Below are 14,642 nucleotides of genomic sequence, written 5' to 3'. Positions count from 1 at the left end.
TTCAATTCCTCTGATTCTGGAAAAGCTACAGGTAGTTTTTTCACACCCCACATAATACCCCCCTTTGAGGTACCTGCAGTATCAGAGATATGCAAAGCCTCCTTCATTGCCGTGATCATATAACGTGTGGCCCTATTGGAAAATACGTTTCTTTCTTCACCGTCGACACTAGATTCATCTGTGTCGGTACCTGTGTCGACTGACTGAGGTAAGGGACGTTTTACAGCCCCTGACGGTGCCTGAGACGCCTGGACAGGTACTAACTGGTTTTCCGGCCGTCTCATGTCGTCAACTGACTTTTGCAGCGTGCTAACATTATCACGTAATTCCATAATTAAAGCCATCCATTCCGGTGTCGACTCCCTAGGGGGTGACATCACCATTACCGGCAATTGCTCCGCCTCCACACCAACATCGTCCTCATACATGTCGACACACACGTACCGACACACAGCAGACACACAGGGAATGCTCTTATCGAAGACAGGACCCCACTAGCCCTTTGGGGAGACAGAGGGAGAGTTTGCCAGCACACACCAAAGCGCTATAAAAATGTATATAAACAACCCTAAAAGGTGTTGTTTCTGTTATATGCGCTTAATATATAAAAATATCGCCAAAATATGCCCCCCTTCTCTGTTTTACCCTGTTTCTGTAGTGCAGTGCAGGGGAGAGTCCTGGGAGCCTTCCTCACAGCGGAGCTGAGCTGGAAAATGGCGCTGTGTGATGAGGAGAATAGGCCCCGCCCCCTAAAACGGCGGGCTCTTCTCCCGGAGTTTGCGATATATGGCAGGGGTTAAATACATCCATATAGCCTCAAGGGCTATATGTGATGTATTTTAGCCATAGAAAAAGGTATTATACATTGCTGCCCAGGGCGCCCCCCCCAGCGCCCTGCACCCTCAGTGACCGCTGGTGTGAAGTGTGCCGACAACAATGGCGCACAGCTGCAGTGCTGTGCGCTACCTTATGAAGACTGAAAGTCTTCTGCCGCCTGTTTCCGGACCTCTGGACCTCTTCAACTTCGGCATCTGCAAGGGGGGTCGGCGGCACGGCTCCGGGACCGGACTCCATGGCTGGGCCTGTGTTCGATCCCTCTGGAGCTAATGGTGTCCAGTAGCCTAAGAAGCAAATCCATCCTGCACGCAGGTGAGTTCACTTCTCTCCCCTAAGTCCCTCGTAGCAGTGAGCCTGTTGCCAGCAGGACTCACTGAAAATAAGAAACCTAAAAAACTTTTTCTAAGCAGCTCTTTATGAGAGCCACCTAGATTGCACCCTGCTCGGACGGGCACAAAAACCTAACTGAGGCTTGGAGGAGGGTCATAGGGGGAGGAGCCAGTACACACCATGTGATCCTAAAAGCTTACTTTTTGTGCCCTGTCTCCTGCGGAGCCGCTATTCCCCATGGTCCTGACGGAGTCCCCAGCATCCACTAGGACGTTAGAGAAATGTATTTAGTGTCTACCCGGTCAGGAATGGATTAACTGATCAGGAGGACCATGGCCGCCTTCCACATTCCTAGCTCCGCCTCCCCTGCACTCTACCCAATGTGCGGGTGCAACGCCACGCCCGTGGCATGCCTGTCCGCCTGCTTGCACTCCACCTGAGCATGTGAGGAGGAACTGCAAATGCTCCTCTGGAGTCCGGGCCGCACAGAGCGGGTGGGATGCAATGGAGTCCGGGATCGCCAGAGGTGCGGGATGTTGGCCAATCTCAGACATTTTTTTAAAGGGGCAATCGCCTACACCCTGCCAAATGTGTTTAAAAGAGCACTCTGTGTCTGTGAGCGTGAGTGTTTACAGTTTTACCACTTACTGGACCGGACTGTCTGTATGCCTAGGACGGTGGCCAGACAGCTTCCAGGTAGGAGAAACACTGTAGCTGCAGCCTGCAGGGAAAGGGGGAGGGTTCACTGACACTGTCAAAAGTGTATTAATAATTACCCCCAAAAACTTTTAATTTAAAGGCCATTAAATACATATATAAAATATATATAGATATACAGTATATATATATACAGTATATATATATATATATTTTATTTTATTTTTAATTTAAAGTCTTTCAATCTTAAGCATCGAATGTGAGGTGGCTAGTTCTCAATGGCTTTGCTGAAGCTGAAGCACAGAAAAAGAAATGTGTAGCAGTGTATGAGTAAAACTTAATTTCGCAAACCGTATTAAATTTTGTTTATCACAATTATTTTTTTGCCTTTCTTGTTTACCAAAATGCCCCATGGGGGAGGGGGGGGGGGGGGGTACACCAGAAATGCTCCCATCTTCAGACACAGTACATGCACAGCAGTAGTTTTAAAGGTTTTACTTTTATTTTGCAAAGTGGTAATAAATGCTTCTGATTGCAGGGTTATATTGAATATGCAGGGTAATAATAGTTTAACACAATAGTACTGGTGTGTGACACAATGCTAAACTCAGGACAATGCGTCTTTCCCTCTTTTCGTGGGCTTCTTAGGGTTTCCTTTTCCTCAACGCACAGGCGCTACACCCTGGCTGCCTCTCAGGATTTTTATGTGACCCCTATGTGTCTACATTGCTGTCCCTATAGCAGCGTTGGATCAGTAACATTGCCTCTACACTGCAGCTCTGCGGTCTAACTGTACCTATCCTACATAATTCTTATTGTTCATTAATACCTATACTAGTCTTACTCCGGAGTAGATTTATCAAATTCAGTAAAATATCTATTGCAGAAACTGAAGTTTTCACTAGCAAAAAAGCATTTGTTTTCGTTGCCCTATACATCAAAGAGCTACTCCTACTACTACTACTACTACTATTACTAGTAGTACTACAACTGCTACTGCTACCACTACTGCTACTACTACCACTACTGCTGCTACTACTACTACCACTACTGCTGCTACTACTACTACCACTACCACTACTACTACTACTACCACCACTACTACTACTACTACTACTACTACCACTACTACTACTACTACTACCACCACCACTACTACTACTACTACTACTACTACTACTACTACCACTACTACTACTACTACTACTACTACCACCACTACTACTACTACTACTACTACCACCACTACTACTACTACTACTACTACTACCACCACTATTACTACTACTACCACTACTACTAATACTACCACCACCACTACTACTAATACTACCACTACTACTACTACTACCACCACTACTACTACTACTACTACTACCACTATTACTACTACTACTACTACTACTACCACTACCACTACTACTACTACTACCACCACTACTACTACTACTACTACTACTACCACTACTACTACTACCACCACTACTACTACTACTACTACTACTACTACCACTACTACTACTACTACTACTACTACTACCACCACTACTACTACTACTACTACTACTACCACCACTACTACTACTACTACTACTACCACCACTATTACTACTACTACCACCACTACTACTAATACTACCACCACCACTACTACTAATACTACCACCACTACTACTACTACTACCACCACTACTACTACTACTACTACTACTACCACTATTACTACTACTACTACTACTACTACTACTACTACTACCACCACTACTACTAATACTACCACCACCACTACTACTAATACTACCACTACTACTACTACCACCACCACTACTACTACTACTACTACCATTACTACTACTACTAGGCTATAACACTGACAAAAACATCCTCCTCATGTCCTAACCACTTGCCTGGCATGGCCAAATTAGATGCGATCACACCAGGCTGAGCTTTCCCTGACATGGTTGCATCTGATGCAACCACTCAGAAATGCCCACTGTGCGACTGCTGGAAGATCTTCCAGCAGCTGCCACTCTCAGAGTGACATCCCGACCCCTCTTCCTCCTGGTTCCCTTCCCTAGTGCCTGCCATGCTACCAATCATTGCTGATCGGGCAGCCTGGCGGCACCCCCACCCGATGGCTGCAAAGATTATCAGATGCTGGGGAAATGTAATAGAAGCAGCCCTAACTTTACTTTGTACACCCAGCGGCTACAGAGAGGAGCAGCTGCTGGGAAAATGTCAGTTTGTCATGGTCGCGTTGTTCCGATCATCAATAGTCCGACATCTCGATGATGTTTTAGCATCATTTTTTTTTTTATAAAATAGTGTTAGATATGTTTTTAGTAGATGTTCTTAACCTAATTCAATAATGTAAAAAATTTTTTACATTTCTGAGCATTTTTTGGGAAAAAATATTCGCCAGTTAAGTGGTTAAAATTAGAGATGAGCGGGTTCGGTTCTCATAGAACCGAACTGTACCGAACTTCACCAATCGAGTCTGGCTTGGGTTATCCCGCCTGACTCGGAAACCAGAACGAGGCAAAACGTCATCATCCCGCTGTCGGATTCTCGCGGGATTTGGATTCCATATAAGGAGCCACGCATCGCTGCCATTTTCACTCCAGTCTCGGAGAGTGTATTGAGAGGATGTGTCCTCAGTGTCTGTGTGAGCAGGGAAGTGGGGTGGTGAGTCTTGTACTGTGTCGTGCTGCTCAGTCCAGTCCAGTGTAGTCAGTGTATTGTGCTGCATCAGTCCAGCCAGTCACAGTGTTGGTGTCCTCTGCTGCTATATGTCCCAGCCCAGTGCTGCTGGCTGCTGTATAAGTCCCTTGCATTTTTGTTGTGTTGTCTTGCATCAGACCAGGGGTAGTGTCTCTCTTGTGCAGCATCAGTCCAGTGACCAGTCACAGTGGTGGTGTCCTCTGCTGCCATATATCCAGTGTAGCTGTATAAGTCCCTTTCAGTGGTGCTGTGTTGTCCTGCATTAGATCAGGGGAAGTCTCTTGTGCATCATCAGTCCAGTGACCAGTCACAATGGTGGTGTCCTCTGCTGCCATATATCCAGTGTAGCTGTATAAGTCCCTTTCAGTGGTGCCGTGTTGTCCTGCATTAGACCAGGGGAAGTCTCTTGTGCATCAGTCCAGTGACCAGTCACAGTGTTGGTGTCATCTGCTACCATATATCCAGTGTAGCTGTATAAGTCCCTTACAGTGTTGTTGTGCTGTGCTGCATCAGACCAGTGGTAGTGTCCTGGCCATCAGTCATTCCAGTGACGAGGCAGTCACAGTGGTATACGCTGCTGCTATATGTCCACTGCTGCCATATAATAATAATAACAACAACAACAACAAGTCCCTTACAGTGTTGTTGTGTTGTGCTGCATCAGACCAGTGGTAGTGTCCTGGCCATCAGTCATTCCAGTGACCAGGCAGTCACAGTGGTATACGCTCCTGCTATATGTCCATTGCTACAGTATTATAATAATAACAACAACAAGTCCCTGTTGTGCTGCATCAGACCAGTGGTAGTGTCCTGGCCATCAACCATCAGTCATTCCTGTGCCGCATATTGTGTTATATAACTGCAGAAAAATAGAACAAACATTTGGAGGATAAAATAGGAAAAGATCAAGAACCACTTCCTTCTAGTGCTGAAGCTGCTGCCACTAGCCATGACATAGATGATGAAGTGCCATCAACGTCGTCTGCCAAGGTCAATGCCCAATGTGATAGTAGAGGGCATGTAAAATCCAAAAAGCCAGAGTTCAGTAAAAAGACCCAAAAAAAGAAATTTAAATGGTCTGAGGAGAAACGTAAACTTGCCAATATGCCATTTACGACACGGAGTGGCAAGGAACGGATGAGGCACTGGCCTATGTTCATGACTAGTGGTTCGGCTTCACATGACAATGGAAGTCCTCATAACTGAGGCCTTGACACTTATGTTGGTGTTAGACGTGCGTCCGGTATCCGCCATTAGTGCAGTGGGATTTAGACAATTGATGGAGGTATTGTGTCCCCGGTACCAAATCCTATTTAGATTCCACTTCACTAGGCAGGCGATAGCGAGATTTTGCCATTTGATTGCAGTGATTTGGACGTATAATTATTAATTACAGTGATCTTGCCAATTAATTCCAGTGATTTGGACGTATAATTCCAGTGATTTGGACGTATAATTATTAATCACAGTGATCTTGCCAATTAATTCCAGTGATTTGGACGTATAATTACAGTGATCTTGCCAATTAATTCCAGTGATTTGGACGTATAATTACAGTGATCTTGCCAATTAATTCCAGTGATTTGGACGTATAATTACAGTGAGTTGGACGTATAATTACAGTTGGAATTGTTTGTGTCGCTTGGCTTAGTCATACAGCAACCTCATTGCACCTCTTCGACATCTTTGCATGAGGTGCTGTTTGGGGCCTAGTTTTTGAAACGTGCCATCCTGTGTGAGAGTCCAGGAGTACTGCTGTATTAGTCCTGGGGTACTGCCGTATAAGTCCACCAATTGCAGATTTTTTTAAAGTGACTGGAGCGTGCTGAAGATGCCGTCAGTGGACCGAACAATTGCGGCCCACTCTCGACATTCAGCCACTGCGTGACACTACTAGATGGGCCAGGTGGTTGTGTCGCTTAGTCATACAGCAACCTCGGTGCACCTTTTTTTCTTCTTTGCGTCATGTGCTGTTAGGGGCCTTTTTTTTAAATCTGCCCTCCTGTCTGCCACTGCAGTGCCACGCCTAGATGGGACAATTGTTTGTGTCACTTGGCTTAGTCATACAACTACCTCATTGCAAATCTTTTTCTTCTTTGCATGATGTGCTGTTTGGGGCCTTTATTATCTGCCCTCCTGTCTGCCACTGCAGTGCCACGCCTAGATGGGCCAATTGTTTGTGTTGCTTGGCTTAGTCATACAACTACCTCATTGCAATTCTTTTTCTTCTTTGCATGATGTGCTGTTTGGGGACTTTTTTTTTATATCTGCCCTCCTGTCTGACACTGCAGTGCCACTCCTAGATGGGCCAATTGTTTGTGTTGCTTGGCTTAGTCATACAACTACCTCATTGCAATTCTTTTTCTTCTTTGCATGATGTGCTGTTTGGGGACTTTTTTTTTTATATCTGCCCTCCTGTCTGCCACTGCAGTGCCACACCTAGATGGGCCAGGTGTTTGTGCCGCACACTTGTGTCGCTTAGCTTAGTCATCCAGCTACCTCATTGCACTTCTTTTTCTTCTTTGCATCATGTGCTGTTTGGGGCCTATTTTGTAAATCTGCCATCCTGTCTGCCACTGCAGTGCCACTCCTAGATGGGCCGGGTGTCTGTGTTGTCCGCTTGTGTCGCTGAGCTTAGTCATCCAGCTACCTCAGTGCAACCTTTTGGCCTGAAAACAATATTGTGAGGTGTTCAGAACAGACTGAAAATGAGTGGAAATGATTGTTATTGAGGTTAATAAATTACCCCCACATTCTGTGATTTTAGCTGTTTTTATGGTTTTTTTTTTTTTAAATCATCCAGATCCAAAACCAAAACACGAAAGGGTGGTTTTTGCAAAACCAAGCCAAAACCAAAACACGAAAGTGGAATTAGAACCAAAACACGAAAAGTGCCAGCCGCACATCTCTAGTTAAAATGCTTGTGGCTCCTCCTAGCTGAATGATGCATATTTTGAACTCCATAGTTACCACCATCATGTTGCGCTAAACCACTCATATTCCTGCACAAATGGCTGAAATCATGCCAATGTAGGTGCTTGCATTGGCATTTGTTTTTCGAGCATACCTTTTATATCCAGGTAGAACAGTGGTGGGTATCAATGAGAAAAAATCCAGTCTAACTTTACACAAATCGAGTCTTGTGGCAAAATATTGTGGTGATACAAACCTCCAGTCCCAAGTAAGAAATACATTATCATTCTCAGAGAAGGGCAGATAACATTATGACCAGGGGTTAAAGCAAGAATTGTTCTTTAAGCCTAAAACATGACTCAAATAAAGAGAAGACATCACCTGGTATTCAACCTGAGTTATAGGTGGTATCCAACAGCTCACACAACTAGTCCCCACAATCTATATGTCCCCAACACACAGACACACACACAATTAGTTCATTGCAAAATAGAGGGGGAAATAAGTATACAGATATAGAGATGGATTCTAAATGCATATTTATGGCTTATATATTGATATTTTTCAATATGCCTTAAGCATCCCTTCCAGATGCTATAGTGGAAAATGCCACCTTCTGTGCTACAGGGTTTGTAGATAATGTATTACAACTGGAGGGAGAGCTGACTTGGTATAATTAATGGTGCTTCTGGTAATAGGATTTCCCCGCCCCAAGGTATCTTTTTACATAAGATATTGGCTGGAGAGTTATGATTTATATGGGTCTGATCCCAAAGAGAATCTGCACGAGGTCTCATGGTAGAAAGAAATTCATCACGAGAGAGGAGAAGAGCCAGTAGCACGGGGCTGGGAGACTGTTAAACCAGGGAGAGAGAAAAATGAAAAGACCAGAAGGCATAGAGAAAATACGAGAGCGTTATATTGATCAATAGCTAGAAATTAGGTCAGAGGTTAATAGAAATCTTGCAAACGTTTGTTCGCATAGACAGCAAAGGTATTTGTTGGTGTCCAGACTCCCTCCAGTGAATAAACGGAGTATTGTCAGCTGGCTAAAGCAGCACAAGTGAAAAGACAGTCGTTAGTTTACATGATTTTATTTAGAGGGATCAGACCATTCCCAACTGGGATTTCAAGTTCTGAAGCTCAGACAAACTAATTGCACTTCCTCCACATACTATCATTACCACCGGCCCCAGTGACTTTTCCAATTTGCCCTCCTGCTGCAGGCGCTGGATGTGTCCTGAATATACTGCAGCAAGGGCAGCTCCACATGCAGGTTCCACCAACATCATTTCATCCTCTGGTAAAAATACATGAGAGAAAGGGTGTGAGATAAGTACTCTGTGTATGCCATGGAAAGAAGAGCAGGAGTGTGTAATACAGATGGTGCATGATGAGACAGTACGTGAACAGAGGGACAGGCAATACTAAGTTCCTGTATAAATGTATATTCAGCTATTCAAGAAATTTGAAGATAAACTAAATCCAGTTCTGCTGTTATTCCTATCTTCTATGTATGAGATTTATTACAAAAAGTAATTAGGTCAGCGGGGTGCTCTGTAGATCTTTTAACAGGTTAGGAAATGAATTCTCAGCAAATGCTTTTATAAAAATATATATATTTATTGCTACTGTTCTTTGTAATGTATGCTGTTTTATTCATTCTCATTCCCCATCAATATCTGTGGAACTAGAGTATTAAAAATGTAAAAAAAAAATGGCATTGTAAGTTTAAAAAGAAAAAATTACAGGGATTTTAGGAAGCAAAGGTTGTCTGTGAGGTACTGAGATGCTCACAACCATGTACTTTGAAGAAGTGGATTTTCAGAGCTTCAAATAAACTATAGGCACTGGATAATATTCAGCTGGTAGTCTAGGAGTGCTCTGGAAGCACCACCATAGTGCCTATCCAGTTAAATACAGCTTTCAGTGCATACCATGGCCAGCCACAGGAAGGTTCCAGCACACCAGGAACTTAGGGCCGGTGCAAGGTTTCTCAGCACTCTAGTAAAAATTTCAGTCTACTGTCCCACCCCTCCGCAATCCACATACCAATACCCACTTTCCAGCCTTTCAGGTGAAAGTGAACAGCCACATTCTGCATTAAGTGGAACAAGGATGCCTCTGTCAGAGATAGCCTTCATTTTGTGATAGGCAGACGCAGGCGCGCCCCCTGCATCCCGGCACCCAAGGCAGCTGCCTAAAGCTGCCTAATGGTAGAGCCGGCCCTGCAGGTACTGCAGGGATCCAAAAATGCTGGGGTCTGCGGCAGTTCCAGTGATCAGTCACTGTGCGATAACCTGAGTGCTAACCAGGCTCTAGTCTTCCTTTGGAGGACAACTCTATGTTGGCTGCAGTTCTTCTGCAATACTACTGTCATATAGATCATACTACAGTAGCTATCTATATAACAGTGCTCTGAGCGCTGATGTGAAACAATCTATTAATGGGGATAAAGGAAAGAAACGGGGAACAGATTTAGAACAGACACATATCATGGGACAAAGTAAGAAGAAGCAGTAATTGTGTGTTAGATCCTGCTGCATACTCATTGTAGATGGGCTCTTTGGTACCTGTTCTCCATTAGCAAGAAATAGGGTACAAAAAATGTCCTGGTTATAGATACATTATAAAACAGATCTGGTGTGGGAATATAAATAGCATAAAAGAGTGCAAAGATACTGTACGTATGAATGAAGAGAGTCGCTAGAAAGGGACAGTGAAAATAATACAGATGTGTACCTTCTACCTACCTACTTGTTGCAGCAGCAATTATATGATACAAAGTAGTATATTTATTCATTTTTTTAGTGTGTGTTTAGTGAAAAATATTTATTTTTATTTTTAAGAAGCCTTTTGTTAGATATCAAAAAAAGCAGACAAAGGATTTATGGTCAGAGCTAGTTCAAGCGCAGTCAGCCATTTTGTTCTTTTTGTTGCTCTACCTACCTAGGAACATCTCCAATGCCCGCAATGCCTCTCTATCATCCACAGACACAGATATGACTCTGTATTTTCTTGCACACTCTAGTGCTCTGTCACATACTGTTTTTGCACCTAGACACTTTGCAATGCTGTAAGACATAGACATGTTATAAAATGTTTCATGTAGAGAACACAATACTACATAATCACATGGGCAACGCCCCTCTATCATGCTCATGTGCAAATGACTCAGTTAAAGAGGCAGCTCCCACTTCAGAGGTGTCACACTCTCATTCTTAATTGGACTGTCCAATATGAGCATGCAGATGTCAGACCCAGGCTAGTGTATTGCAGCTTTAAGAAAGGCTATAATTACAGGTGCTTTGCTTCTTAGTAAAAGACTGGTAGGCTGTATCGCTTATATTTACGCAATGTCAGTGGCAATGAGGCTGTTTACCTAGGCCTGGGCTTGTTGGAGGGGCTCGCATTGGTTGCTAAGGGGGACGTTGCACTGATTCCTATACCCGCCCCTTCCCTCCTCAGTGTGTGACAGTCACCAGTTATCCAGAGGGCAGAAGAGGAGCAGCAGCTTCACTGCTGGCCAAGTGGCAGCACCAGAGGGACCATGTCTTCGACTCACATTCCAAGTGAAGCATGGCTCCGTCTACCCTCCCAACAGTTAACTCCGCTCGCTTCCCGCAACCCATCTGAGCCACCGTGCCCTTCCAGCTCCTGCACAGTCCCAGATGCTACCCTACCACTTGCGTGGGGAGCAACACTAAGCCCAGTCCCCCCAGCAGCAGCCTGCCCTCCTTGCTGCTACCCCATCCGCTATTGCTGCAATACACGCAAAGTACCAACGTTTGGTACTTTGCATATGCAGGACCTGTGGAAGGAGCAACGGCAGCTGGCTTACATGACATAATGGGGCAGATGTATTAAGCCTGGAGAAGGTGTAAAGAAGTGATAAGTGGAAGGTGATAATGCTGACTGTCAGCTCCTAACTGTCATTTCTCTTACGTCCTAGAGGATGCTGGGGACTCCGTAAGGACCATGGGGTATAGACGGGCTCCGCAGGAGACATGGGCACTATAAAGAACTTTAGAATGGGTGTGCACTGGCTCCTCCCTCTATGCCCCTCCTCCAGACCTCAGTTAGATTCTGTGCCCAGAGGAGATTGGGTGCACTACAGGGGAGCTCTCCTGAGTTTCTCTGAAAAAATAATTTTGTTAGGTTTTTTATTTTCAGGGAGCACTGCTGGCAACAGGCTCCCTGCATCGTGGGACTGAGGAGAGAGAAGCAGACCTACTTAAATGATAGGCTCTGCTTCTTAGGCTACTGGATACCATTAGCTCCAGAGGGAGTCGGAACGCAGGTCTCCCCTTGCCTTTCGTCCCAGAGCCGCGCCGCCGTCCTCCTCACAGAGCCGGAAGAAAGAAGCCGGGTGAGTATAAGAAGAAAGAAGACTTCAAAGGCGGCAGAAGACTTCAGATCTTCTCTGAGGTAAAGCGCAGCGCCATTGCTCCCACACACAACACACACGGCAGGCACTGATGGGTGCAGGGCGCAGGGTGGGGCACCCTGGGCAGCAATTTTAAACCTCTAGGACTGGCTAAAATGAATATATAGGCTCCGAGGGCTGTATATAGTAAATCCCCCGCCAGTATTTAAAAAAATCGAGCGGGACCGAAGCCCGCCACTGAGGGGGTGGAGCTTGATCCCTCAGCACTAACCAGTGCCATTTTCTCCACAGACACTGCAGAGAAGCTGGCTCCCCGGACTCTCCCCTGCTGAACTCGGTGACACAGGGCAGAAAAGAGGGGGGGGGGGGCACTTGTAAGGCGCAGTGGGTGTATTATATGCACATAATTATACAAAAGCGCTATTTATCTGGGAATTGGTTTTTCCAGTGTCAGTTGGCGCTGGGTGTGTGCTGGCATACTCTCTCTCTGTCTCTCCAAAGGGCCTTATTGGGGATCTGTCTCCATATAAATATCCCTGTGTGTATGGGGGTGTCGGTACGAGTGTGTCGGCATGTCTGAAGCGGAAGGCTCTTCTAAGGAGGAGGTCGAGCAGATGATTGTGGTGTCTCCGTCGGCAACGCCGACACCTGATTGGTTGGACATGTGGAATGTTTTAAATGCAAATGTGACATTATTACATAAAAGGATGGACAAAGCAGAGTCCAGTGAAAAAGCAGGGAGTCAATCCATGGCTTTGACTGTGTCACAGGGCCCTTCAGGGTCTCAAAAACGTCCCCTATCCCAAATAGCAGACACTGATACCGACACGGATTCTGACTCCAGTGTCGACTACGATGATGCAAGGTTACACCCAAGGGTGGCAAAAAGTATTCATTATATGATTATTGCAATAAAAGATGTTTTGCATATCACAGATGACCCCTCTGTCCCTGACACGAGGGTACACGTTTAAGGAAAAGAAACCTGTGGTGACATTTTCCAAATCTCAAGAGCTGAACGCATTATTTGAAAAAGCTTGGGAAACTCCAGACAAAAAACTGCAGATTCCCAAAAGAATTCTTATGGTGTATCCTTTCCCGGCACGGGACAGGGTACGGTGGGAATCCTCGCCCAGGGTAGACAAGGCTTTGACGCGCTTATCCAAGAAGGTGGCGCTACCGTCTCCAGACACGGCAGCCCTCAAGGATCCTGCTGATCGCAGACAGGAAACGACTTTAAAATCAATTTATACACATACGGGTGCTTTGCCCAGACCGGCAATAGCATCGGCTTTGGTTTGTAGCGCGGTAGCAGCTTGGACAGATACCTTGTCAGCTGATATTGATACCCTAGATAGGGATACCATTTTATTGACCTTAGGTCACATCAAAGACGCAGTCTTATATATGAGGGACGCTCAGAGAGACGTCGGCCTACTAGGTTCAAGGGCCAACGCCATGGCGATTTCTGCTAGGCGAGCACTGTGGACCCGCCAGTGGACGGGTGATGCCGACTCAAAGAGGCATATGGAAGTTTTACCTTACAAGGGTGAGGTTTTATTTGGGGAAGGTCTCGCGGACCTGGTTTCCACAGCTACCGCGGGTAAATCTACATTTTTGCCTTATGTTCCCCCACAGCAAAAGAAAACGCCACAGTCCTTTCGGTCGCATAAGTCCAGAAGAGGTCGGGGCTCTTCCTTCCTCGCCAGAGGTAAGGGTAGAGGGAAAAGAATGCCTGCTACGGCCAGTTCCCAGGAACAGAAGTCCTCCCCGGCTTCTACTAAATCCACAGCATGACGCTGGGGCTCCACTGAGAGAGTCCGCTCCGGTGGGGGCACGTCTTCGACTCTTCAGCCACGTCTGGGTTCAGTCGGACGTGGATCCTTGGGCGATGGAAATTGTATCCCAAGGCTACAAGCTGGAATTCGAAGACGTGCCTCCCCGCCGATTCTTCAAATCGGCTTTACCAACGTCTCCCCCAGAGAGGGAGATAGTTTTAGCTGCAATTCAAAAGCTGTGTCTACAGCAAGTGATTATCAAGGTTCCCTTAATACAACAGGGAAAAGGGTACTATTCAACCCTATTTGTGGTCCCGAAACCGGATGGCTCGGTCAGACCGATTCTAAACTTAAAATCCCTGAACCTGTACTTAAAAAGGTTCAAGTTCAAGATGGAATCGCTCAGGGCAGTGATCTCCAGCCTGGAAGGGGGGGATTTTATTCTGTCACTAGACATAAAGGATGCATACCTTCATGTCCCCATTTATCCTCCTCATCAGGCGTACCTGAGATTCGCTGTACAGGACTGTCATTACCAATTTCAGACATTGCCGTTTGGGCTTTCCACGGCCCCGAGGGTTTTCACCAAGGTAATGGCGGAAATGATGGTACTCCTGCGCAGGCAAGGAGTCACAATTATCCCGTACTTGGACGATCTCCTGATAAAAGCGAGATCAAAGGAACAGTTGCAGAAAAGCGTGTCGCTCTCCCTAAGAGTGCTGCAGCAACATGGCTGGATCCTAAATCTACCAAAGTCACAGTTGGTTCCAACAACTCGGCTGTCTTTCTTAGGCATGATTCTGGACACAGAACAAAAGAGGGTTTTTCTCCCGATGGAAAAAGCCCAGGAACTCCAGAACATGGTCAGAGACCTGTTAAAACCAAAAAGAGTGTCAGTCCATCAATGCACTCGAGTACTGGGGGAAATGGTGGCGACCTACGAGGCCATCCCCTTCGGCAGGTTTCATGCGAGGACTTTTCAGTGGAACCTTCTGGACAAGTGTTTCGGGTCCCACCTT

General features: G+C 45.7%; 2 protein-coding genes across 4 annotated transcripts in view; one reads left to right on the top strand and one right to left on the bottom strand.

Moving 5' to 3' along the window:
- Window positions 1-14,642, top strand: part of FICD (FIC domain protein adenylyltransferase) — a 1,034,845-nt gene that overhangs the window by 386,756 nt on the left and 633,447 nt on the right. The gene's annotated exons all lie outside the window — the stretch shown is intronic.
- Window positions 8,537-14,642, bottom strand: part of LOC134888292 (serine dehydratase-like) — a 185,753-nt gene continuing 179,647 nt past the window's right edge. For all 3 annotated transcript variants that reach the window (XM_063913287.1, XM_063913286.1, XM_063913285.1), the window contains 2 exons: window positions 10,408-10,532; window positions 8,537-8,758 (listed from right to left, as the gene is read on the bottom strand). In XM_063913287.1, the coding sequence (XP_063769357.1) occupies window positions 8,565-8,758; window positions 10,408-10,532 (319 nt within the window). In that variant the 3' untranslated portion in view covers window positions 8,537-8,564. The remainder of the gene's footprint in view (window positions 8,759-10,407; window positions 10,533-14,642) is intronic.

Source organism: Pseudophryne corroboree, chromosome 1 (assembly GCF_028390025.1).
Source record: "Pseudophryne corroboree isolate aPseCor3 chromosome 1, aPseCor3.hap2, whole genome shotgun sequence".
NCBI lineage: Eukaryota > Metazoa > Chordata > Amphibia > Anura > Myobatrachidae > Pseudophryne > Pseudophryne corroboree.
Note: the sequence above shows the minus strand (reverse complement) of the source record. Positions and strands in the feature narration are given on the sequence as shown.